We start from the raw sequence: 24,250 nt of genomic DNA on the forward strand, positions 1-24,250 counted from the left end.
CATTCGCTATGAATCACAGGGAAGGGCAGGGATAGGGGAAAGAGCGTAAGACACAGCCACAGCCCAATCTTTCTCATTAAAACATTTCATTTCCTGTGGGCCTGGTGGATAAGAAACGATTCAAGCTCGGGATGCTATCTCCTTTTATTTTCTTCTATCAGTATTTTGATACATCATCCAAAATGAAGAAACAGGCGGAGCCACATCGCTGCTTCTTGGTTCATTTTTCACCTTGGGGATTATACCTGAATTTCAATTTCCTATTGAGTCTGTTTGTTTGATCCCTGGAAATTGAAATGTAGGCACCAGCCTTGGATGAAAAATTAGTCATGCGGCTTTCACCCCAAGCCAGTACAGCTGGATGAGAGCTGAGAGGAAATTTGAAGGGAACGTTGACAGTTAATTTAACAGACTTATTCTCTTTGGATCACCTTGGGACTCCTTGTTGGTCAAGGAACTTGTAAATCAAGCTGGTTCTGAATTTGATGGAAGAAAGTCACTGAAACCATAACGCTAAAAGCTGCAGAGGTGATCGACGAAATGTTTCCAACCTTACGCTGACGGTCTCCGCCATCCTCTGGGGAAAATGCCACTTAGATAAAACTAAAACCCACAATAAGGCTTGCCTTGGTGAAAAATGGATGCTTAGAGAGCCCTTGGTGGTGGTTACCTTGAAATAGTGCACATGCTAACTAGCTGGCAATAAGAGAAATATAATCCCCAGGCTCTCGGAGGCTCCCTGGGGTTGTGGTAGTGTCTAAAATTGTCTCCTTTTCCATCCTCCAGCATTCTGTACCTCTTAACACTGTCCTTTCTGTCTTCTTTTTCTTGTAAAACACCATAGAATTAGTTATTTATTACATTTTATGACTTTTTGCCCCATTCCTGTATGTGGTGGTATTTGTGCTATTATTCTCTTCAGTAGCTTAAGAACCTAGAAAAATGATTGACTCATACTTTTTACTCAGTAAATACAGTAAATAATTTTTGTAACATGAATGAATGAATGAATGAATGAGCATGTGTACTTGCAAAGGAAATGCCCTATGGTAGCTGTGCTTCTCTCCACACTCTGTTTTATCGGTGTGATAAAAATGTCACCTGTTATGATAGCCACGAAAACCTTGTGCTTCCCGCTCTGTGCTGAGCAGAAACTTCCAAAGCACATGGGCGGTTTCCTTACTGTAAAATGCTGATCTCTCACGCACGTTATATTAGCTTCAGGGCCTCTGAGAGAGAAAAAAAAAACTACACGGAAACAACCAACTCCCATCATATTTCTAAATGATATCCTTTGTTAAATGTCACATGCTACACCCAAAGGTCTTCCAAATAACGAGAGAGCAGGTGCTCATACTTAAACATCCTGCCTGTCAGAGAGAGGTGCTGTAATAAATTGATGAAACCCATGGTCTTGAGAGGGGGGAAAAAGATACTTTACATATTGTTATTCTGCAGGCACCAAAATAAACAAATGCCAGCTTCCTGCAGTGCCTGTTAGCTCTATCACAATGAAAATATTTGGATAGAAAAGCAAGACTGCCAGAACTGGAAAGAATGCTAGGCGAGGCACCCTGGCAGCCTAGAAAGGCAGGTTTTGGAACTGGAGATTTAAGCAGGGGCTGTGTCCTGGTTATTGTTTACCAAAGCTGAGTAGCCCTTTGACAAGTTGTCTGACTCCTCTGAGCTCCGTGTGGCTGCATATGAACAGGATGACAACAGTTGTAGGGAGAAGGAAGACCGCTTGTTTGTTTCCCGACTGCTCAACCACAAAATAACCACACAGAAACTGTATCAATTAAATCACTGCTTCACCCATTAGCTCTAGCTTCTTATTGGCTAACTCTTGTGTCTTAATGTAACCCATATCTATTAATCTGTGTATTGCCGCATGGCTGTGGCTTACCGGGTAAAGTTCCATCTGACTCCAGTAGGGCTACATGGCTTCTCCCTGATTCTGCCTCCTTTCTCCCAGCATTCATCTTGATTTTTTGCTTTTTTTTTTTTTTTTTTTTTTTTGCCTAACTAAGTTCTGCCCTGCTACAGGCCCAAAGCAGTTTCTTTATTCACTAATGGTAATCATAGCACAGAGGGGACACTCGCAGATTCCCCATCAAACAGTCACTTGTCATGGATAATGGGAATATTGGAAAGAAAATGAGTATCAATCATTTTGGAATCACTCGTGGGTTTACCAACAGTATCATAGCAATAGTAGTGTGTCATCTAATGATGTCTTTTAATTGCGTGGAAGAAAGATAAAATATGTACGGTACTGATAAATAGAGTTAATCTCAAAAAACAGCAGCTCAACCAATTCTCTGTCATAGTTGACAGCAAAGAATTTTATATATGATTGGTTGGCATTATGGGGGAATGGCCATCATGACTGTTTTATGATTAGTTGCTATAAAAACCATGAAGTTAAATATTTACATTTTGGAACCTTCAGAAAGCAGGCCAGTATTTTCTCAGCAGGCTTTAGCTGTATGCTTGGAGGAACACGAGTACTGTTTATACTCTGTGCATGTTGGAGGCACGTTAAAATGACAGATTGGGGACAGGTCAGAGCAAAAATGTGACAGAGTCGAGCTAAATGGACTTCTGCAAGTCTCTCTGGGACATAACTTTCTCAAACGGAAATATAACAACTCTAATTGTACCTAATCACTGTCCCATCATGTTAAGCCCGGCGTTCAGAGATTCCTGCAAAGGGCTCTAATGACGACAAGGAGACGCCAAGGCTGCAAGTGTTATGCATTAAAAAGAGCTGTGGGCTTCTCCTCGCTGGAAAATGATAGATGACCTAGGCAGGCTGTCATTTCCTATCTTGTGCTTTCATTTTTCAGACCAAATTGCACTAAACCACAAAACCATCGTGTGTCCCTTGATCGATGTCATCGACCACAATCACTTTGGGTATGAGGCACAAGCTGGGGACGCCATGCGAGGAGCCTTCGACTGGGAGATGTACTACAAAAGAATCCCCATCCCTCCAGAGCTCCAGAGGGCTGATCCCAGCGACCCTTTTGAGTGAGTAGCAGCTGAGGGAGGGGGAAGGGAGAGAGGGCTGATGGCAGGTGTTGTTTCTAGTGTATCAAACTCAGGACCCATGAGGACAATTATCTTGATGCAATGTAATAAAACACGTGGTAACAATTTGCAAAACACCATAGAAAGGTCAGACCTGTAAGCTATAGTAGATTAAAATTACATGCTATGCTAAATACAGGGATCACCACCTTAAAGGTTGCTAAGCGTAAAGGAAAGTATGTGTTGATGAAAAGAACCAGAAACATATATCCTTAAAAGAAAACTACAAAGAGACTGTATGCTCCACTTTAAGATATTTTCTTCTGATTTTCAGGATCTTTATGCTTTCTACTTCCCCTAAAAGATTGTTCAAATTGACAGTTTGTTCTTTTTTTTTTTTATTGAGGATTAATGCAAAGTAGGAACCAGAGCTGGCGCTATATCTATACCCTGTTTGAAATTGTTCACTTTCGATGAAAGCCAGTCCTCCCTCCCAAGTACATATTTCCACAGCTTAAAATTGGATAAATCCATTGAAAAAAACAAATAATCAATCAGCTTCCTCCTAATTTATGAACATGTAAAGAGATGAACTTACAATAACCCATCGACTGATTTCTGCGACCCTGAAGCCAGGTGATGCTAATTACGGACATGAGAATTGTACATTTCAAGAAAAAGATAGCTGGGCGGTGGTGGCGCGGGCCTTTAAGCACAGCACTTGGGAGGCAGAGGCAGGTGGATCACTGTGAGTTCGAGGCCAGCCTGGTCTACAAGAGCTAGTCCAGGATAGGCTCCAAAGCCACAGAGAAACCCTGTCTCGAAAAACCTAAAAATAAAAAAAAAGAAAAAGATGCAGGAAGGCTTAGTTGGACAGCTACTAGTACTATTAGAGGCGAGCAATGAAATGGTCCCAGTAGTCAGCACAGCGGTTGCCCAGTGTGTATTACAGCTATTCCAGTCTATACCCCTTGAGCACTAAAATTTTTATCATTTTAAAACTCTTGTATGTCTTTTAGTATGTGACAAATATCTGTGGTCACAGTTTTTCCCACTCTGTAGGAATCCATTTAAGATGCATTCAAATCAACACTGTCTTTTCATCAATAATAGAAGCCATAAAAGTTTGCAGTAGGAAAGTTACCAAGTACTAACGCAACTTTGGTGACACTAACCATTTGAATTCTAATAAACATTTAGCAATTCCCAGGAAAATGTTTCCTCCAATTCAAGTCTCTACAAAGATGAAGTCCTGAACGAGTGAAAGGGATTCGAGAAGTCAGTCACTAGATAAAGTAGGAGAAAAGCCATCACTTGTAAGACGAAACACGTTCATTAACTATGCAGCGCTTCTGGAGTTAGGATTTCAACCTCCCAAATTACTGGAAAGTGTTTGGAAAGAAATAATGAAGGGCCTTTATTGCTCTCCCATATGCTTTGACCAAAGTTCATGAATATTCAGAACTGCTATAAAAATGTATAGGGATCTATTTGAAGGACTTTCTTACAAACATTAGAAGCAAACCCAGCTGAGAAGGGCTTCTCAGATGTCCCTGAGGGTGGTCATTGCAAAGCTTTGTCAAAGGCTCTTAAAGGTAAGTGATGAGTTGACACATAACTTAACAAGCTTGATTTAAACCTTTTCTCAGGTGTACACATGCATTTCAAAGCATATCAAAAGTCACAAACACATACAATTTTTATTTATCAACTTCCTAGTTTGATAAGTAAAGATAGAAAAGACAAAAAAATGAAAAGTTAAAAACGGATTTTTTAAAGTGGAGGGAGAGGCTATGCCTTAGTTGGGTTTCTATTGTTAGGATGAAATCTCATGACCCAAAGGACACTGGAGAGGAAAGGCGTTTATTTCATCTTCCAGCTTGTAGTCTAGCGTGCAGGTGACTCGGGGCAAGGGCTCAAGGCAGGAACCTGAAGACAAGAAGTGTTTCTCGGTCATGGAGGTGCCATGGAGCTACTCTGCTGGATAGTTTTATGTCAAACTGATACAAGCTAGAGACTTCTGAGAGGAGGAAGCCCCAGTTGATTTTAGAGGAAAAAAAAAAAAACCTTTTTAAAGTTAGGCTGTACTTAAGCCCGTAGAGCATTTTCTTAGTTAGTGATTGATATGGAAAGGCTCAATCCATTCATTGTGAGTGGTACCATCATGGGTGTAAGGATTCAGGCATTTTGCTGACTCCTGTCACCTGGTGGGATGAACCCAGGCAGTACCCTGGCCAGCCCAGGATCCAATGGCTGCTAAGTCACTGTGTATGTATGCAGGTACAAAAGGTCCTTTTAAGAGAAAAGCTCTGTCCATTCCTTCTCTCTTCTCCCCACTGCTCTTCTAAGGAGGCAAACTGGTCCCTGCCTCTTCTTCCTCTTCTTCTTTCTCTCTGTATTTCTCCTTCTCTCTTCTACCCCATTTCCTTTATCTTAATAAAACTCCCACATAAGTTCTGCCTGCATGGCGTGTCTGTCTCTCACCCTCTCACCGTGTGGCCCCCTAGCCCCCCAGGGTCTCTCTCACACCATTTTACAACAATGGGTGAGTCATCCTGGGTTCCGTAAGAAACCAGGCAGAGCAAGTCATGAGGAGCAAGCTAATAAGCAATGATCCTACAAGATCTCTACATTCGGTGCTTCCTCCGGGTTTCTGCTGTGTTTAAGTTCCTGCCCTGACTTCCTTCCACGGTCAACAATGATGTGGAAGTGTAAGCCAAACAAACCTTTCCCTCCCCTGTTTGCTCTGGGCCAAGGTGTTTCATCAAGCGTTAGAAACTCTCGGACATCTGCCTACTGGTTTGCTCCACACGGATTGAACCTGGTTTTTTACACCATGAAGGACCACCTGTCCAGGGGTGGCACCACCCACAAGGGCTGGCCCGTCTTGCATTAGTTATTAATCAAGAAAATGCCCTAAAGACATACCAATATGTTAATCATGTAGAAATGTTTTCATGATTAAGATTCCTTCCATGGCTGGAAAGATGGCTCAGGTGGTTAAGAGCACTGGCTGATCTTCCAGAGGACCCGGGTTCAATTCCCAGCACCCACATCGCAGCTCATAGCTGTCTGTAACTCTGGTTCCAGGGGGGTCCGATGCCCTCGTGCAGGCAAACTTGCAGGCAAAACACCTATGCATATAAAATAAAAGTAAATAAATTATTTAAAATAGAGACAGACTGCTTCTGTCAGCATATTCCCTGGCTTACGGGGCCATTAAACAATTCCTTCCTCCCAGATGACCTTGTATGAAATTGACATTAAAAACTAACTCACACAGGGTTGCAAACAGGAGAGCCACAAATACCACAGACCACTTCTTGGATGGCAGATGACAGGAGACTCTCCATAGTACAATTGCTAGTATCCAGGTCCCCATGTCTGAAAGGCTTGGAATTATCCTTCTGATGGCATCCCAAATAGTGCAATAAAGACTCAGTGTATTGACCTTTTACATCGCTTCCACCATGACAGCAAAATGAGACCCTGCTTTCAGAAACAATGGGATCGAACGACCTCCAAAGGGCACTCTAAAGCGCGAAACTGTAGAAGTATTCTCAGTGCGGGCACTGACAGTGGAATTTTCTGTCAGGCTGACCCTGACTGTGGCCATCACAGTATCAAGCACTTTGCTTAACCCTGGCTCTGACAGAACTGCTAAGTTTCAGAATAAGATTACCACTCATTCCTATCAACCACTTAGGCGGTTGTCTGTCCTGTCAGAAATTGCCCTGGTCTATTGAATATGACTGTCTTTCTGTGTTAAGTCCCTTTGAAGCCTGGGAATGCAGACACTTTAGCCTTTTGTAATAAATGTAAGTTCCAGGAGGTGTCCACTTTGATCTTAAAAACGGCATTTGCCTTCCTAATAACAAAAGAGCGGTTGCCCAAGCACTCTGAGGAGCGAGCGTCTCGGCAATTCCATTAGCGCAGCGGTTGCCGGAATGTGCTCATAAACAGACACGCTTCAGGCTAACGCTTGCTTCTGTAGATGTGAGGGTCTAAGATACACGGCATGAATGCTGACTATCCATACATCTCTGGAGTCTTTCATGTTTCCAGGGGCTGCGGGGATGTGTGGCTTTCTCTCGGAGGATGGGCACAGAAACTAGAAAGGTGGGCAGAAAGGGGCTTAGGAGGAATGTGGAAATTCATTGCAAGCCGCAAGACCTTCCACACCACGTATATGCAAACCTTATCTTCCTGCAGCAAGTCTATCAGAAGTTCTAAAGTGAGAGAACTTGGTTTCTCTTTTAGACAGCCATTATTTGCATTTTCAGTACTGATCCATGTCCACTTGAAAATCTTATAGAATGAGTGGGACATGATCCGTAACTATTAAAGAAATAGATTACACTGGATTTAAAATCTCAAAACACTATACTAATATATAAGAATGTGTCATTTCTCAAACATTTAGTTTCAGTTCAAATACATATATGATCCTGGGGTGTGGCATAAATAGCATTTCTTAAAATACTTTACAAAACTCAGAGAACTCAAGATCCTCAAACGTCCTAAACTGGGAAACATGATCTTCAGTAATCTCAACAGGAAGGAGATGGATCTTCATGCTTCACTTGAGCACCAAGAAAATGTTTCCTTGTTTTGAAAAGAAAAATCTCAAAAAAAAAAAATTGTCAAAAAAAAATCTGTTCCTAAAAGAGAAAGTGTGATGCATAGGGTTCCAGTTACTACAACCCAGTCATAATTTGAATTGATTGGATTGGACTGAACTGGACTGGGCTGAAATGGGCTGAAATGGACAGGAATGGGCTGGATCGGACTGGATGTAACCCAGGAACACTTGGTCTTTGATTAAAGAACACACAATCTTGACTCTTTCTGGGAACTGACGTAATGGAATGGAATGCTTTTAGAGGATTCTTGTTATCTGTGGCTTTGGGGTTTCCTCATTTCTGGGTCATCTTGAATGAGGAGCACTTAGGGACGTCATCCTCTGTGTGACAAAATGTACAATGCTGCTTTAGCTTTTAATGACAAAGGGGAAGCTGTTCATTTACTGTCTGGCCGCTAGCTTGCTCTTCAGCCTGACGCTGGCATCTAAACGTTTAGAAAGGACCAGGAGAAACTGTCTTGCCCCACTTCCTTGTCAGCTGAAGCAATCACTAGATAATACCCCAGATAGCGGCCTGCCTCTGCTTGAACTCTTCAAGAAAGCAAAGTCGTTGCCTCGAAAGATAACCCATTCCAGTGGACTTATTGACCGAAACCTTTTCCTTGGCGTAAGAAAATCCTGTCTCCTTGATCCAAAATTATCCTATTTGAGGTGTAAAGGAAGTCTGATCCTTTTTCAACAGCAGCTATTAACAGTATCTGCAGGCAGCCTTCATGTCTCTCCTTTTCTAGGCTAATGTTTCCTCTTCTATTACTATGTCTAGGATCCTGTGTACTCACACACACACACACACACAAGTGCATAGCTGTGTACAGTTGTGTATAAGGGTGTAGACATACCAAGGGAAAAAACTCATCTACTACAAATATTGTTTAGTATGCCGTAGTCCACAGGGACAGAAGCTGGAAGTCTGTTCATACAGGTTCACAGACTGACCTAGAAATGCCCAGCTCTTGCTGTGACCTGCTGCCAAGCATGACAAGTTCGGCACTTCAAATACTATAGATTCCCTGAGGGCCAAAGAACTGTGAATGGAATCTTCATGGGCTGCTTCTGTGACCAAAAATGGAAAGTAAAGCCCATGCTTGAATTGATTAAATACCACCTCTGTCAAAGGAACTTGTTTTCCCTCTCCACAGAAAAGTAGAATGCCTTCTAGAAATGTACTAACAGCATCTACCTCTGTTCCTCAGGAGAGACTATAAAACTTGTTGACATTCTTTGAAATATGAAAGCTACACAGCAAAAGGCCTGTAATCCAGCACTTGGAAGGCAGATGTAGAGACTGAGAGTTAAAGACTAGCCTTGGCTACATAGTGAGACCCTGTTTTCAAAATGAATAGTATCTGAAATAATTGATATAAAACAGTATACATAGGGGGTAACACATAAAATATTTTGGTCAGTTTATAGTTAGATGAGTAAGGTTGTCACAGTTTCTATTGCTGTGATAAACACTATGACCAAAAGCAACTTAGGGAAGTACTGGTTTATTTCTTCCTGCATCTGTTAGGTCACAATCTGTCACTGAGGGAAGTCAAGGCAAGAATTGAATCAGGGGCCATGGAGGGGTGCTGCTTATTGGCTTCGTTCTCATGACTTGCTCGGCCTGCTTTCTTATACAACTCAAAACCACATGTCCAGGGTTGACACGTACCACAGTGGTACGGACCCTTCTACATCAATCATCAATGAAGAAAATGTCCCCGCAGGCTTTTATACCTCTCAATGTAATAGGGGCATTTTCTCTGCTCTGGTTCTGTCTTCTTAGATGTCTCTAGGTTGTGTCAAGCTGATGAAAAATAATCCAGTACAAAGAGAATCAGAAAAAGACTGCAACTTATAAATTCATCAAGTTAGAAGAACTCTTAGCGATCATTCAGTCTCTTGTAGAAAACCATGAAGACTCCAGAGTCTACATGATGTATTCAGTGCCCTGAGTACTAAATTCAACAGCTACCTTTAGAGTCTTGGGTTGTAACTCCCATTTCTGCTCTTCTCTCTTTTTTTTACCATGGAGGTGGAGAGGAAATAACATCTATTGCCTCCAGGAACTTGGCTAGGACATTTACATAAATTGATAAATCATTTACTCCTATTTCAAGATGATAAAATAATTCATCCCACGCATGTTTTGGATGAGATAGCTGAGGTTTATAAAGCAAATACTGCAAAGTAGAATGAGAACAGAATTAGCAATACCTTCTATTTCGTAGGAATTTCAACCTTCCTTTCTACTTGAAGAAGAATACTCCAGTATTTAAAAACTCCAGTATTTATTTAAATAGGGATCATGTGGAAGTAACTTTGAAAACAACAGTTTTAGCAGAGTACCTGCCTCCCTAAGCACAGTAATGTGCCTCTCAATGGATATTCCAGGGCCAAAGGCCTTTCTAGCCATCACCAAGAGCTTTAGCAGATTCTGTTTTAAAACCCGTTTGGAACGTTGAGTTAGACGATCATTCCAGGACTACAGCTTACAGGAGGATAATACATTTTTAGCTTTGTCCAAAGTAGGGGTCAAATGAGACTAAGGATTCAGCCAGCCCTGTCCTCACAAGGCCATGAGGCTAGCCAGCCTACAGCAAAGAGTCTCCTTCTTCTTGCTGGGCTGAAAGCCTCACTTTAGTCCTGAAAAGAAGAGAACAACCAATTGAGGCTCAGCTGCTTAGTGCTCAGAACGAAACACCAGCCTTCATCAGTACTCTTGTGACTTCAGGATGGGGCGCTGATTTCAACACTCTACCCTGGAGTTGGAGCGATTTGGACTTACTTAGAATTTGAAAGTAATTTCTCCTACTACAAACGTTCTGTGTGAGTTTTGGCCCAATATTAATTATTGTAAATTAATCAAAATCAGCAAAGCATGAAATTGCCCCTTCCCAGTGGCCACTCAGACTTGTGGAACTCTACGTTTTGTGTGGAATGGAAAGTATGGCTCTGGGGCCTTCTCCTTTTTTGTCTCTACACGGTTAATCTTCCATCACCTGACCGGCTCGCATCTAGCCTACTTAAATCTTGGAGTTCAAGAAAGGAAGAAAGTTTGCTTTATATCCTACTGCTCAGGTCAAGTCATACAAATTACTCTGTGATCTGCAAGTAATAGTTTGCAAATCTTGCTCCCTTTTCATCAAAATAATAATAATAACAACAACAACAATAAATAGATACATCTAACTATCTTGGATTTTGTTTCCATGGCTTTAACCTCCTACCAGAAATTCTGTAGGATCAAGGTTTAGAAACTTTTCCTTACCTCTGGAGAGTGTCTGTGAGTGTCGGGGGGTACTCTGTGTGTCTGTGTGTGTGTGAGTGTCAGTGTGTGTGTGTGTGTGTGTGTGTGTGTGTGTGTGTGTGTGTGTTTCAGTTTGCTTTCCTGTTGCTATGATAGACATCATGACCAAAAACATCTTTAGGAAGAAACGGTTTGCTTCATCTTAACCTCGAAGGTCACAGTCAATAACTGAAGAAAGTCAGAAGCAGAAACCAAGGAGAAAAGCTGTTTACTGGCTTGCTACCCCGGCTTCTTCAAGTAGCTCTTATCTACAGCCCAGACCCACCTACCAAAGACTGGTACTGCCCAGTACACTGGGCCCTCCTACATCAATCATCAGTTTAAAAGCTGCCCCATAGACTTCCCCACAAGCCAATATGATCAGACAATTTCCTAATTGAGACTCCCTCAGATAATTCTGGCAAGTGTAAAGCTGACAGGTTTTGCTAACTAGGAGAGGGGTGTGTGTGTGTGTGTGTGTGTGTGTGTGAGAGAGAGAGAGAGAGAGAGAGAGAGAGAGAGAGAGAGAGAGATTATTCACCTTATGTAAGTAAACTAATTATAACTCTTTTTCTATTTGACAAATAAGGATAATGGAAAACAAAAATATTACGTGGCTAACACTCATAACATGAAACAAAAATCAAAAGTCCAATTACTGTCTTCATTCTTTCAGACTTCAGCTCTCAAGCTTAATCAATAATCCCACAGGAGTCTAATCAGTGGCTTCTTTCATTCATTCAAACTTTAAATCCTAGAGTTAATCAATATATTTTTTTCCTCTCCTGTGAAGAGAATCTTAGACATCCATTAAGGGAAGTAGTTTTGTCAATTAGTGTTAGATAGTGACTCACAATAATAGCAGCAGGAAAAGACAGATTGCCTCATCCCTATACTGTGCCCTTATCATGAGGCCAAACTGCAGCCAATGGATTGAAAATGTCATCTTTCATTTACTTGCTAATGAAGGGAAATGTCAACCATACCAGCTTCTGATCTGTTTGTAAGATTTCATTCGATATTTGACAACCACAAAAAGACAAAATATTTAGAGAAAAGTACTGTCATACTTCTAAACAGTGTCCCCATTCACAGAGGGTAAGAATAAAGGACGAGAAATGGCTCAAGTGCCCAAAATCTAATCAAAATATTGAATAAAATCAAACTTTCTCAGAAGCCCAGATGGAGAACACACTGAAGATTTTTTTTTCTTTAATGAAAAGTAAAATGCTGTCTCATTGAAAGAGCCAATCAAAATCAGGAGAGTTAATTACCTACCCCTCTTGGGAGATCCCTTCCTAACCTTCATCTCAGAAGACCGTTTTGATACCCTAGTCTCTGCTCCATGAGAATCACAACTGATAATTGTTATTCACGAGGGAGTCGTAAAGATCCCTCTTCCCTGCTCAGGTTGGTTCTCCAAAAATGATGTTTGTATTCCTCCCTCTCCCAAGCAGGGTGGTGATTTCGGCCTGCCTTGGGTGCTCTCTCTAGTGCACCCCTTCCATTAGCACACAGACTAACGTTACCAAAGTTCACCCCTAAATTACCAGTTGCTACAGCTATTTTTTTGGTGTTCACAGATTGTCTTTAGTTTGTCCTGATCTTCCAATTTGTCTGTGTTCCTGGGACAACTTTGACCATGAGATTCCCATCGTGATTCCTAACCATGTGGTTTCAGAATTTTTTTAACCTTTTTTCTGTTGTCATTTTTGTTAAGGATAAATAATGCTTGTCTGTTATACTATTTAAAAAGAAGATGAGTCTAATCAATCTTGTTTTTTCAGAGTTTTCTTTCACCTCTGTGTTCTAGTCGTTCAGGACTATTGTCTCAGGGGACTTCCAGCAAACTTTTTCCATCCCTACTCAAACCTTACCATGGCTTTTATTCTAACTATAACTGAATCATCCTTGGGTCCCACATCCTAGAACCTTGGACTTCTCTCATTCCTCATTTGGCTTCAGTGTTCACTTGTTCCTCCATGTAAAGAGATGATCTGAACTCTGCATCCCACTAAGCTAGCTTTCCATTGTTGTGACAAATACACCCGAGTTCATCATTTGAAAAGGAAGAAAGTTTTATTCTGACTCATGACATCCATGGTTTCAGCTCACTCTCATTTGACTCTACTGTTTTGAACTTAAGGTCATACAATTGCACCCTGACAGGAATATTGACTGATGAATCCTATTCTCCTGAAGGCAGTTGAGAATGTATGGTTCTTATAGCCCCAGTGATTTAACTTCTTTCTTCTAGGCTCCATCTCCCAAAAGTTCTATCATGCCTTAAAAGCATGGAACTGAAGACCGAGACTTTAACCCATGGGCTTTTAGGGTACATTCCAGATCCAAACAATGAAATCAAGCACTCCCTAAACAGAGTCAACCAATATTGTTATCTCCAGTACAATCCAATACTTATCAACAAACATATAGAAGGCTCCCCATGTCTGAAATCCTCAGAGCTCAGAAACTGATTTAGGAATTACTTTTGTTGTCTGTTGCCATTTTTCTTGCAGACATCACCTGCTTTGCTTTGGATTCCCAAACTGGTGCCCTGAGTGTGTTGGCCTAATATTTGATAGCGATGTGTTGTGCTTGTTTCCCACTGGGTATGTGACTTTGACCACAGTAGTTCCTTGTCAGGGCTGTTTGATAGGTCCTGAGTTCTATGGCATAATCATATTGTCCTCATACTCTTTCATTATGGCTTCATGAACTTCTTTTCTGCATTTAGTTAGGAAGAAAGTATACATGAGACCACAAAACTGTCACAACCACCTTGCTAGTGCTCCATATTCAAGATCAACATTTACTCTTTGTGTGATATCATAACCCGAACATGGTAGAATTTTAGAGCACTGTCTGCCATTCAATCAGATTTTGTTTTCTTGCAGAAGACACCAATACAGATGCCAAACCAGGCCTATTTGAGGTTATTTTGTCACCTGAGGCTTCATTGTTAAGATATATGGCCCAGATCTGCTGTTGTTATTTCCATTTTTAATTCAACAGTCTTTTTCTTTCTCTTTTATCATAATTGCTAGCACTGATACTGGAATGTAAACTTCATAAGGGCAGGGTTCTCTTTCACTCAATTTATTCAATGACACATTGATAGCACCTCGTGTCTGCGCTTAGCAGTCACTTAATAGACATTTAATAAGTGGGTAAAATAAATACTTAATCAGGAGAGACAGTGGTCAGACAAGTTAGTGTATATTTGAATATGTGACTTTTTTTTAGTAAAAGGACACCAAATAGGAAAACTACTGTGGCTCGCTGAAGCACAGTTTTGACAGGAAGTCACCCACAAGTGTATACAATCTACTTGTATAGATTGTTGCAGCAAAGAGGTGGAAAACAGAGGCGATAACAGAGGCCATTACCTTGTATGTAAAAGAAAAAAGGCTTCTTAAAGTTATTTCCATTATGAATGACAATTAAGTTCCTTTTTAAACCAACCCCCAGGTGATAGCATCTTTAACAAAAAAGCTAGGGCTAACTAAGGTCATACAGTTATCTATTAGCTTTGTCATGTCTAACCAACACGTTCTAAGACTCTGAACCTGTCTAGATTCTAGCTTATCAGCTATTTTAAATTATTGTTACTATTAACAATACATATTATTATTACCCTTTGCACATGCCAGACAGGCTCTGTACCCCAGCGAAACCTTGGTTTTTATTTTGTTTGGTTTTGAGACAGCATATTCCCATGGAGATCAAACTGACCTTGATCATCCCGTGATCCTCGTACCATTATCTCAGGAACACTGCTGTTTCTGCATCCAGTCTCCCTTCAACTGCTCTGCAAAGGAGGTGCATATGTGTAAATAATTGAAGGAAGAAAGATATAAAGCCTGACTCTGATTCCACGTTGGATCTTTTGCAGTGTCTAGCATTCACTGAGAATCCCATGTGGCAACGAGATTGTACTAAAAGACAGAGGCAAACTCATGACTGAGGGGATAAAAACTTCAGAAAGAAGACAATGCCCTCTTAATCTTTAGCAGTCAGAGCCAAAACTAAAAATTAATTGCTAAAGCTGTAATACCCACCTCTTGATGCAAAATAAAGATGACTGAGGAAGAGAGTTGTATTATTAGATTACTGGGACTGGGTGGATGGTTTATACTGTTTGCTGTTCTGGTTATATATTTGTGTATTTGGGTCTAGGAGTTGTATGGACAAAGAAGCCCTGGGACCAAGACCATTCATTGTCCCTTCCTTCAAGCAATAAGCAGTGGCTATGACACCAAATAGTAGACACAAGAGTATCTTCTTTATATTTTAATTTATTTCTTTTTTGTGTATTATAATGCTGCTTGGAATTGGTGCACATGGAAGTAGATTTGAGGAAAAGAAACACGTGCTTTTGTCTCTTGAAGTGCCATCACAGTTGACCCAGAAGACTGTTGCCTAGGGAAGGCGACATAGCATGAGTCAATGAAAGAAAGATCCACCCTAGGAGTAGTGGAAGAAGGCATCAGGCTAGCTGAAAAGAATGAAACGAAGATGGGTTCTCCAGGTGTAACTTCCTGATTCAGGAGTGGCCCTTGAGGCATCTCACATCATCTCACATCTTCCTCCTGTTTGCTGATTCCTTCCCCTATCTAAAGGAACTGAAATAAAAGACAAATTCTGACCCTGCTAATTGAATTCAGGTCAACCAAGGCAGGAGAGTCAGAAAGCCAGCATCTCCCAGGCTAGGACTACTGGTTAGGAAATTACTCCCAGCAATCCGGAAGTGGCACATGGTAGAAAAAATTGGGGGGGGGATTAAAAAGAAGGTCAAAATATTCATTTTGACTATTAAGAGACTAATTACATCACGAACCAAAAGAGAAGAAGCAGGCCTGGAAGTCATGTGTCTGAAGCTGAATAGGAGGCAGGAAGCTGTGACTAGCAAGAGGGACTTGTTCTGCCTTTCAGAATGCCGATGTGGCACCAGGTCATCTTTCCCGCCACACCCCATAGCCTGGCCTTAAATCGTTCCATCAGAGAAAAGATTAGGGAAAACGTTTTAGGCTTGTTGTCTTTTCCCACTGCTTAGTGCAGCTTCAATAACTAAATTTAAGGTTTGCAGTAAGAGAAACTGCCCAATGGAAAATAATTCTAGTATATACAGTGGACTTAAGAAGCGAGTCATAAATCAAATGGCGTAAGTACAGCTTCCTTTGTCTTCATCACCAAATTTCACACAACCCGAGGGTACTGTTACCAAGGCAAGCAGCAAGCTTGCTCCAAACATCCAGGACCCTGGGCAGGAGTGCAAATGAAGACCCAGGTGGCCCATGCTTACGTCTCTAGATCTTATAAATCAAGTCAGCGAACTATTGAACTTTGCTGTATCTTCCTATCTTGATAAATACCCTTGTATAGAAAGCCTAAAGGGCCAGATTCACAGATAGGATCTTTCCTTTCAGCTCTGTAGCTGATTCCAGCAAGGCTGCGGTGGAGTTGGGCAGACAGCTCACTGTTCTTTTCCTTAGGCTTGTCCTACCTACACAGCAACGGCCCAAAGGCCCACAGAGGTAGAAATCAAAACCTACACATCTGACTCTATCTAGAAAATCATCCACCCTTCTGATCCTTCTGATCAGACCTAAGGGTATAAATTCTAAGCCAAAAGAAAACACCCCCTGATTCCCTTAAAGAAAAGTAGCAAAAAGTCCTAAGCCTAGGAACAGGTACAAAGCCATTTGCTTACAAAGGGTGCTCAGCTTCCATAGACCACACGGCTTTAGCTCCCAGGCCTACTCACTGGAAGAAGGGAACATGCACAGGAGAGCAGATTACTGGGGCATCTTACCTTGAACTGAAGTCCCTTGCCTAGTAGTGAACCCTACACTATCTTTGGACTATATTCTAACTATGTGACTTAATGCCACAACTTCGGAGTTTAGCACCCATGACTGAGACCTTCTAGCTCATAAAGAAGTTATTTCCCATCTGATGGTTTGCAGAAAGTGTATTATATAATTCCCATTCAAAATATGTAGCAGGAGACTGGCAAGATGGCTAAGCAGTTAAGGTGAGCATTGACTGCTCTTCTAGAGAACTTGGGTTCAATTCCCAAAACCCATGGGTGGCTCACACAACCATCTGTAACTCCAGTCTTCTGGTCTCCTCAGGCACCAATCACAAATGCGGTACACAGTCATACAGGCAGACAAGATACCTATATATATTAAACAAATAAATAAAAGTGTTAAAATATACACGTAGTTCACACAACAATGGTAATCCCCATTATTTCTCATGGTAACGAAGCTATCAACACACGTTACTGTAAATAAAGCTATTGTTCTTATTGTGGAGGGGAGTGTTGTTCAGTCTTGTGTTTCATTTTCTCCTCTATTGTAATCCTCTTGCCTTAGCCAAATGGATGCCGAGATTACAGATATGTACTCCCATGACTGGTTAAGATGAGGGGTTAAATGTCTTGTATTGTCTTGTCTTGTCTTGTTTTAAGAATTTAAACAAATCTCCCTACATCCTACATTTAAAAGCAAAAACAACACCACCCCAAAAGTACAGTCATTCCTTGGTGTCCAGAGAAATTAGTTCCAGCTTCTCACACCACACATCTACACACAACAATCAGCAGATTCTCAGGTGCCTTATGCCCAATAGATGCTCACATACAATCCACACACATTCTCCTGTATCCTTTAAGTCATCTTAGGCTACATACAACACCTACTACTACAAAAACGGCTGTGTAATTAATAATTATACTGTTTAATTCAAAGAACAAAGTCTGTACATGTTCAGAAACAACTTCTTGTAACATTTTTAATCTGTGGTGGCTGGTGGAATTTTTAGATGCAGGACCCATAGTTTCAGAAGGCTATATACACGTTTGTTGTAACCCTAAACTTTGTGTCATATAGGATTGAATTCTATGTTGGTATGTTTTCTTTTCTAAATTGCCATGTTCAAATTTCCTCCCCTTCCCACCCTTCTCAGTATTGCAGCTTGATGCTAGGAACAGTCACAGAGGGGTCACCTGCCGGCTTATCTTTCTCTGCTGTCCTCAGCTGGACTCAGATTGAATGTAGCAGATCTTTTCCGGGAGACTCTTCTCCTCACTGGACCTCTTGATGTAGCGCTCACAATTTTCCTGTCTCTATCCAGTCTCTTGGCCCTCGTGGTCACCTCTCCTCTCCCTGTGCCCAACCTACATTTCAGGTCTTGTTAAGGTCTAGCTAGTCTGGGAGATGCTCATACTGATTCCTAGCTTTGGTTAGTTCAGCCACAAGTCATGGAGTTTAACGCCTTCACCCAGATCATCTCTACCTCTGTTTGGTTCTGTCTTGTTCTCCAAGTGTGTGGGAATTCCACATGGGGCCTCCTGGAGACCTCATCTCGGGGCAGAGTCCACCTCAGTACACTGGGCATCCTTTTTATTCCTACGCATTGACTGTTGGAGAAAACATGTTACTCAGAGGTGTAACCTAATCATGGATTCCAGCCAGAATTGGGAACAATCTCTCTACCCTGGAACCTTCAAACGGGTCTAGAGCTTTATTATCCCCACCGTATCTTCACTCCAAAACTGATTCATTGGAAGCAATGGACCCTTTCTCTCCTTCAACAAACTGTTACTCTCACAAATGAAAACTGTTTTCAAGGATGCTATTTTGAAGGCCAAGTATTGAATTCCGTTCCTATTTTGGGTGGTACCTGCCCTGCATGTCTCTAAAGCAACAGATACTTGAGTGCCTTTTGTAGACTGGGACTGCCTGTTTATTTCCTGGCCTCCCAGACCCAAATAATGACACAGAAACTGTATTAATTACAACACTGTTTGATCGATAGCTTAGGCATATTTCTAGCTAACTCTTACATCTTAAATTCATCCATTTCTATTAATCGGTGTATAAGGCTGTGGCCTACCGGCAAGATTCTGGCTTGCAGCCGCCATCTTTCTCCTTCAGCAACTACATAGCATCTCACTAACTCCGTCTACTTTCTCTCTATATCTCTGTTTGGATTTCCCACCTGGCTTTACTCTTCTACTAAGCCATTGACCAAAACAACTTTTTTAATAACCAATGGTAATAAAGAATATTCATAGCATACAGAGGGGAATCCCACATCAAGTGTCCAAAGAGAAAAAACACAATGCAACAAGAATTACACAGATAAAAAAAAATCTCGCAAATAATAATTTTTTGCAAACTATCTTATCCACTATACAAATTTCTTAATATATATAAAGTTTTAATTTATACATAATATATATATATTGTAGAAAACATGTTGTTCAGAGGTGTAACCTAATCATGGAATCCAGTCAGAATTGGGAACAATCCCTCTACTCTAGACCCTTCAAACGGGTCTTATGTATATGATTATACATAAGATACATATGTATATACATACATATATATCCAATATTTAGGACAGACATCCGCCTCGCAGACATTTAAAATAGACTATGGAAAGAAAGCCCTCAATAGATGGAATGAGTAATTGGCTGAGTGGGAGTGAAGTTCAAGCTGGCCGTCTGGAGGAGGCCCAGAAGGCTCAGCAGGAGGATGGACCAGCGCCTGTGTTCCTTCCTAAGGCTGTCAGAGAAGCACCACAGCTAGGCAGACCAACACAGTGGCAATGGATTGCTCATCGATCATAAATGCTGTGGTCATGGAGTACAAAGTCCACTACTGACCAAACAGTGTCAGCAGAGCCATGCTCCTCTGCAGCTGAGGGGAGTGAGTCTGTTCGAGCCTCCTACCTCCTCACAGCGTGGCGCATTCCCTATCTTGTGCATACCCGGTTTGGTCTCCGTGTCTCTTCCCATTCTCTCTGCTCTGCACTGGCATGGAAGAGCATGAGAAAAGTAGTAAGCGAAGAGAAGCAGATGGAATACACGTCATCATCCACACAAACACAATCTTAGAGGCTGAAGCAGACGGAATAAGGAAGAAAACCAGAGCGTGACCCACAGAAGCAGAGAGCATGCCTTCCTGCCCCTGAGTGAGCCCCCATGGCCCCCCGTAGTGACGCTCACAATAGCCACTTAATAAACACTTGTTAAGTTAGAGCGTGAATTAGGAGTCAGTATTTTCTGGCATCTGATTAATTTTGTTTGTTTCTGGCTTCGTTGTTTTTTTTTCTTTTACTTTGATTTAAGATAAGGTCTCCTGTAGCCCAGGCTGGCCTCAAACTGTGTGTAGCCAAGGTTGACCATGAACTCCTGGCCCTCCTGCATCTACTTCTCCATGCTGAGATTACAGGCACGCACCACCATGCCCACCCACCTACCCTGCCGTCCACTTTTAGCCAGCATGAAGAATAAAAGAAGTAAAAATACCGATTAGAAAATAAATCCAGGCAAGGAGCCGCACAAGGCAAGATTCTTTTTGCCTCTAGAACGAGAAAATACCTCAAAGAAGTGCAAACATCTTTTTTTATGCACAAGTCATAACTTTAACTGTTAATTTTATCTGAGCAGTATACCACTAGGTGACTTTTCAGAGAATAAACCAAGGAAACTGTCTCTAACTTGCCAGTGTGTTTCTTACCTTTGGCCCCTGGCAGCGACGATTTTAACGATAGCATTTCCTGCAAACTGCTTCCTCACTGCTCGTTCCTGTCATTTGTCCTGATCTGATGAATCCTTTCTTCCAGTTGTAGTTCAAGATTTCCCTGGAAGCTATGGACAATTAAGCAGTTTAAGGGGCTACATTAGAGAAATATAATTCTGTAAAGAGTTCAGGATCGAGAAAAAAATCTATAATTCTGCCTAGCTAACATAACTCCGTGAAGACAACATTCCCATAAGTGGGAATTTTTAGAATGTTCACACACAACATAAGCATACCAAGTCAACTCATAGGAAAATCAGAATCTCAACTAGATCTACATTGTAACCCAGATAATTTTATCTTAGTTATCTTACTATAGTCAATGAAATATAGTAACTAAAATTAATTAATATTAAAGTGTTAAGATGGCCAAAATGTCTGAAAGGAATTTTTTCTAAAGGCTGACTTTTATTTTACGCCTAAAATGCACGCCAGGGGTAAAGGAATTCTTACTCTCACCGGAGCCAAACCTCCTTACTGAGATAACACGAGTTCGTACCCTGTAGATTGAATCTTTAGAAGGACTATTTTCAATTTAGAATTATTGTAGATATCTAGCTCAGAATGGGATGCCTGTTGCCGTGAAGCTGAGGCTAAAATAGTCAAAGCAGCAGTTTGCTCGAGCCTTTGTTTGTGTTATACCGCCACCTGCTGGAATCAGAGGTGAATCACTTCAAAGAAAGTATTAACAAAAGGTCATACTTTTCTCCAACGAGGTTTAACCCGTATAGTTAATGCGCATCACAAACCCCGACGGGAGACAAGATGAGTTCCAGAATACCTTGAGCTAAGGGAAGAGGAAAAAGCCTTTTTGTGGCATTGGCACAGGTGAAGTACTGGCAAAAGTCTTCAGCTCCTCTCAGAGCCCCCTTGAAGGACTGCAGCATGGCCGTCCACCGTAAAAGACACGGGGACAATGGAAAGATGTAACAGATCACGAAGCAATTCCTAGTTCACGACCTGGATATGAAGAACAGCAGCAATAGCAACGACAGAATCCTCAGAACACAGACTTCTGGGTTGGCTCACTGTTGAAATAATGGACACCTGAAATGCAGTCTGGCGGGAGCGGGGAGGGGCCTGCTAGGGTAATGTGTCCTGATCTAGAATCTGAACCCGGACACAGGAAGACACAAAGCCCTACTTCAGCTCAGTCTGTCTAGTGACGCAATGCCACGTGCTTCATTCAAGACTGAAGTGGATGTCGAAGAAAAAAATAAAACCTCCAGATTGATCTGCCAAAAAGAACTGGAACAGCGGCAAATGCAGGGAAGGAGTGGGCCGGCCTCAGAGAGCTAAGATTTTGGCTACATCCTGATAGCACTAGAAAGCGAGAAGATAAGAGAAAAGGGGAGAAAGGGAGAAAGGACAAGGGGATGAGAAATGAGAGGAAGGAAAAGAAAGAGGAGTTGTGGAAAGAGGAGGAAGGAGATGCAGAAGAGAGACAGAGAGACAGAGCGGGGGGGGGGGGGGGAGGAGAGAGAGAGAGAGAGAGAGAGAGAGAGAGAGAGAGAGAGAGAGAAGAGAGAGAGAGTTTGCAGAGTTAAGTAGCTTCCAGGGCAGTAAATAAGAGAAAAGAGAACTATGTTCCAGGACTTTGATGCACACTGAGTACCCTCCTCCAAAGTCTGAAGGCTGAAGCCCAAATCTCCATGGTGAAAAAACCCATTTGGAAGTGGGATCTTTGGAGGTAACTAAATCACAGGATGGCGCTCCCATGAGAACGGAGCACCTCAGTGAAGAAATGAAGGTACCAGAGCACTTGAAATGAGTCTCTCGCATGAGGGTGCAAAGATCAGAGCACAGCCTGCCGCTGAAAGAGTCCTCCCAAACTCCCTACCTGGCACACTCACCACAGACCTCCAGCCTCCAGACCTCCAGAACTGCAGCAAGTACATTTTATGTGAATGAAGCCCCAAGCCATGGCTCTGTTGGAGCAGCCAACACCCATGACAAGTTTTCAGTGTTTGTCTTCTGTGGTACTAGGATTTTAAAGAGGGACTGTCGTAACACTCGTTGCCATTCAATTTATTGCTAACATTTGGAAATATAACTAACTAGATCCTCCTAATGTGTTGGGACACTTACAGGAAAGCTTAGTGCTTGGTACTTCTTCTGTCAGATCAAACCCTAATCCGATGCCCTTTGCTGAGGCAAACTAAATCACCACTGTTTTTTTTCCCCTGTGATACAAAGTAGCATGGCCATGTGGGCACAAAATTCTTTCCCTCTAGACTTCCCCTTTGGGGAGTAGAATTCACGTGGGCCAAGTCCCTTGGAAGCTGGTGTCTGCTAGTGTGTGAGTCACATGCAGAATTGGAGGGCCTGGAGAGAAATGGGACTGGATGCACCTCCAGTAGAAAAAAGGAGAAGAGACTCATCTTTGAAACAGCTGGACCTGGTGCTTGCATACCTACTGGACTACTTCCTTTTCTGTCTCCACTACTCCTGTTGGGGCACAAGCTCAGACTATGTGTTTCTCCTGAGCAGGAGAGAATTGTGGCCACCGGCATTGTCCCGTGCCAGACAGCTGTGAGTTCGCGGAGAACTAGAACAATTCCATCTTTGGAGAGAACAGATACCTCTCTGCCCCGAGCACCAATAAAATGCCTCAGAAGAAACATTTACCTTCTCCCAAACTTGGTCATGGCCACCCATGCCCCAATTACTCTACCCAGGAAAGGAACTGTGGCTGACAGCCCTACAGAACCCACAGAAGGTATGGGGGGGTTGCACGTGTGCACATGCACCCACATGCATTTGTGTAACTCTGGGCCAGTACAGTAATAAAGGTCCATGGCATCTGAACACAAGACCAAGCTCTGAGCTAGATATATGGATTCCAGTTTGTACACTTTCAGTAAATCCAATTTTTAAATTAAAATGCCCAATATCTCTTCTCAATAATTCTGGAAACGTTGTGTGAGCAGTTGGCAGGAAAATCGCAATTTAAGGCAGAAATTGTAAGCATTTGTCATCCTGGAGATACTGCTATCAGTGGGTGTCAGGAAGTCCCACAGGAGTAAAGAGAAGCGAAAGGACACTTTTCCCATCGGCCTGCAGAGCTCTGGGGACAGGATAACGCCCTTGGAGAAGATGAGGTCTGCCTCTGCTCCTCCATCACATCCGTGGGGAGCCTTATAAGATCCTACTCGCTGCACTTGAACCCCATCAGGATTAGTAATAGGAAGTGGCCTTGCTGTGTACCTGTTCATAATTGACAGAATGACTTTAGGTCATCAGTCTTTCCTGGGGGGGGGGGAAGATGTTGACCCTAATCCTAGCCTGGAATAGCAGCTGCTAAATATGCTGAGAGAACAGCATGTTTTCTAGCCTCTGATTTAGGGGAAAAGACCCAAGAGAACCTCTGTCTAGCTAAAGCCCACTGTACTACAATTTGGAAAAAAAATAGTGTTGTCCCGAACTATATGTTTTTGTTTTCCACTGTTATCTGACTTTGTTTTCATTTTGCAGTAATGAGAATCAAAATTAGGGCATTGCTCATGCTAAGAGTCCTATTGCCTGTGTAGAAGACACAACTTGGAGAGGTGGCTGGATCCTTCTTGGAATCGTTTAAACCGTGGAGCATGGATTAAGTTGTCCCTGACAGTGAGATGAGAATGGGTAACCCAAGGACTTGAGAATGGCTCAGTGGTTAAGAGTGCTTGCTACTCATCAAAAGAACCCAAAGTTTGTTCCCAG

The 24,250-nt window shown here is 42.0% G+C and overlaps 1 protein-coding gene across 2 annotated transcripts in view; it reads left to right on the top strand.

Moving 5' to 3' along the window:
- Galntl6 (polypeptide N-acetylgalactosaminyltransferase like 6) overlaps positions 1-24,250 on the top strand; it is a 1,135,405-nt gene that overhangs the window by 947,906 nt on the left and 163,249 nt on the right. For both annotated transcript variants that reach the window (XM_048455743.3, XM_085680327.2), the window contains one exon: positions 2,850-3,033. In XM_048455743.3, the coding sequence (XP_048311700.3) occupies positions 2,850-3,033 (184 nt within the window). The remainder of the gene's footprint in view (positions 1-2,849; positions 3,034-24,250) is intronic.

Source organism: Myodes glareolus, chromosome 23 (genome assembly GCF_982192425.1).
Source record: "Myodes glareolus chromosome 23, mMyoGla1.1, whole genome shotgun sequence".
In the NCBI taxonomy this organism is placed as follows: domain Eukaryota; kingdom Metazoa; phylum Chordata; class Mammalia; order Rodentia; family Cricetidae; genus Myodes; species Myodes glareolus.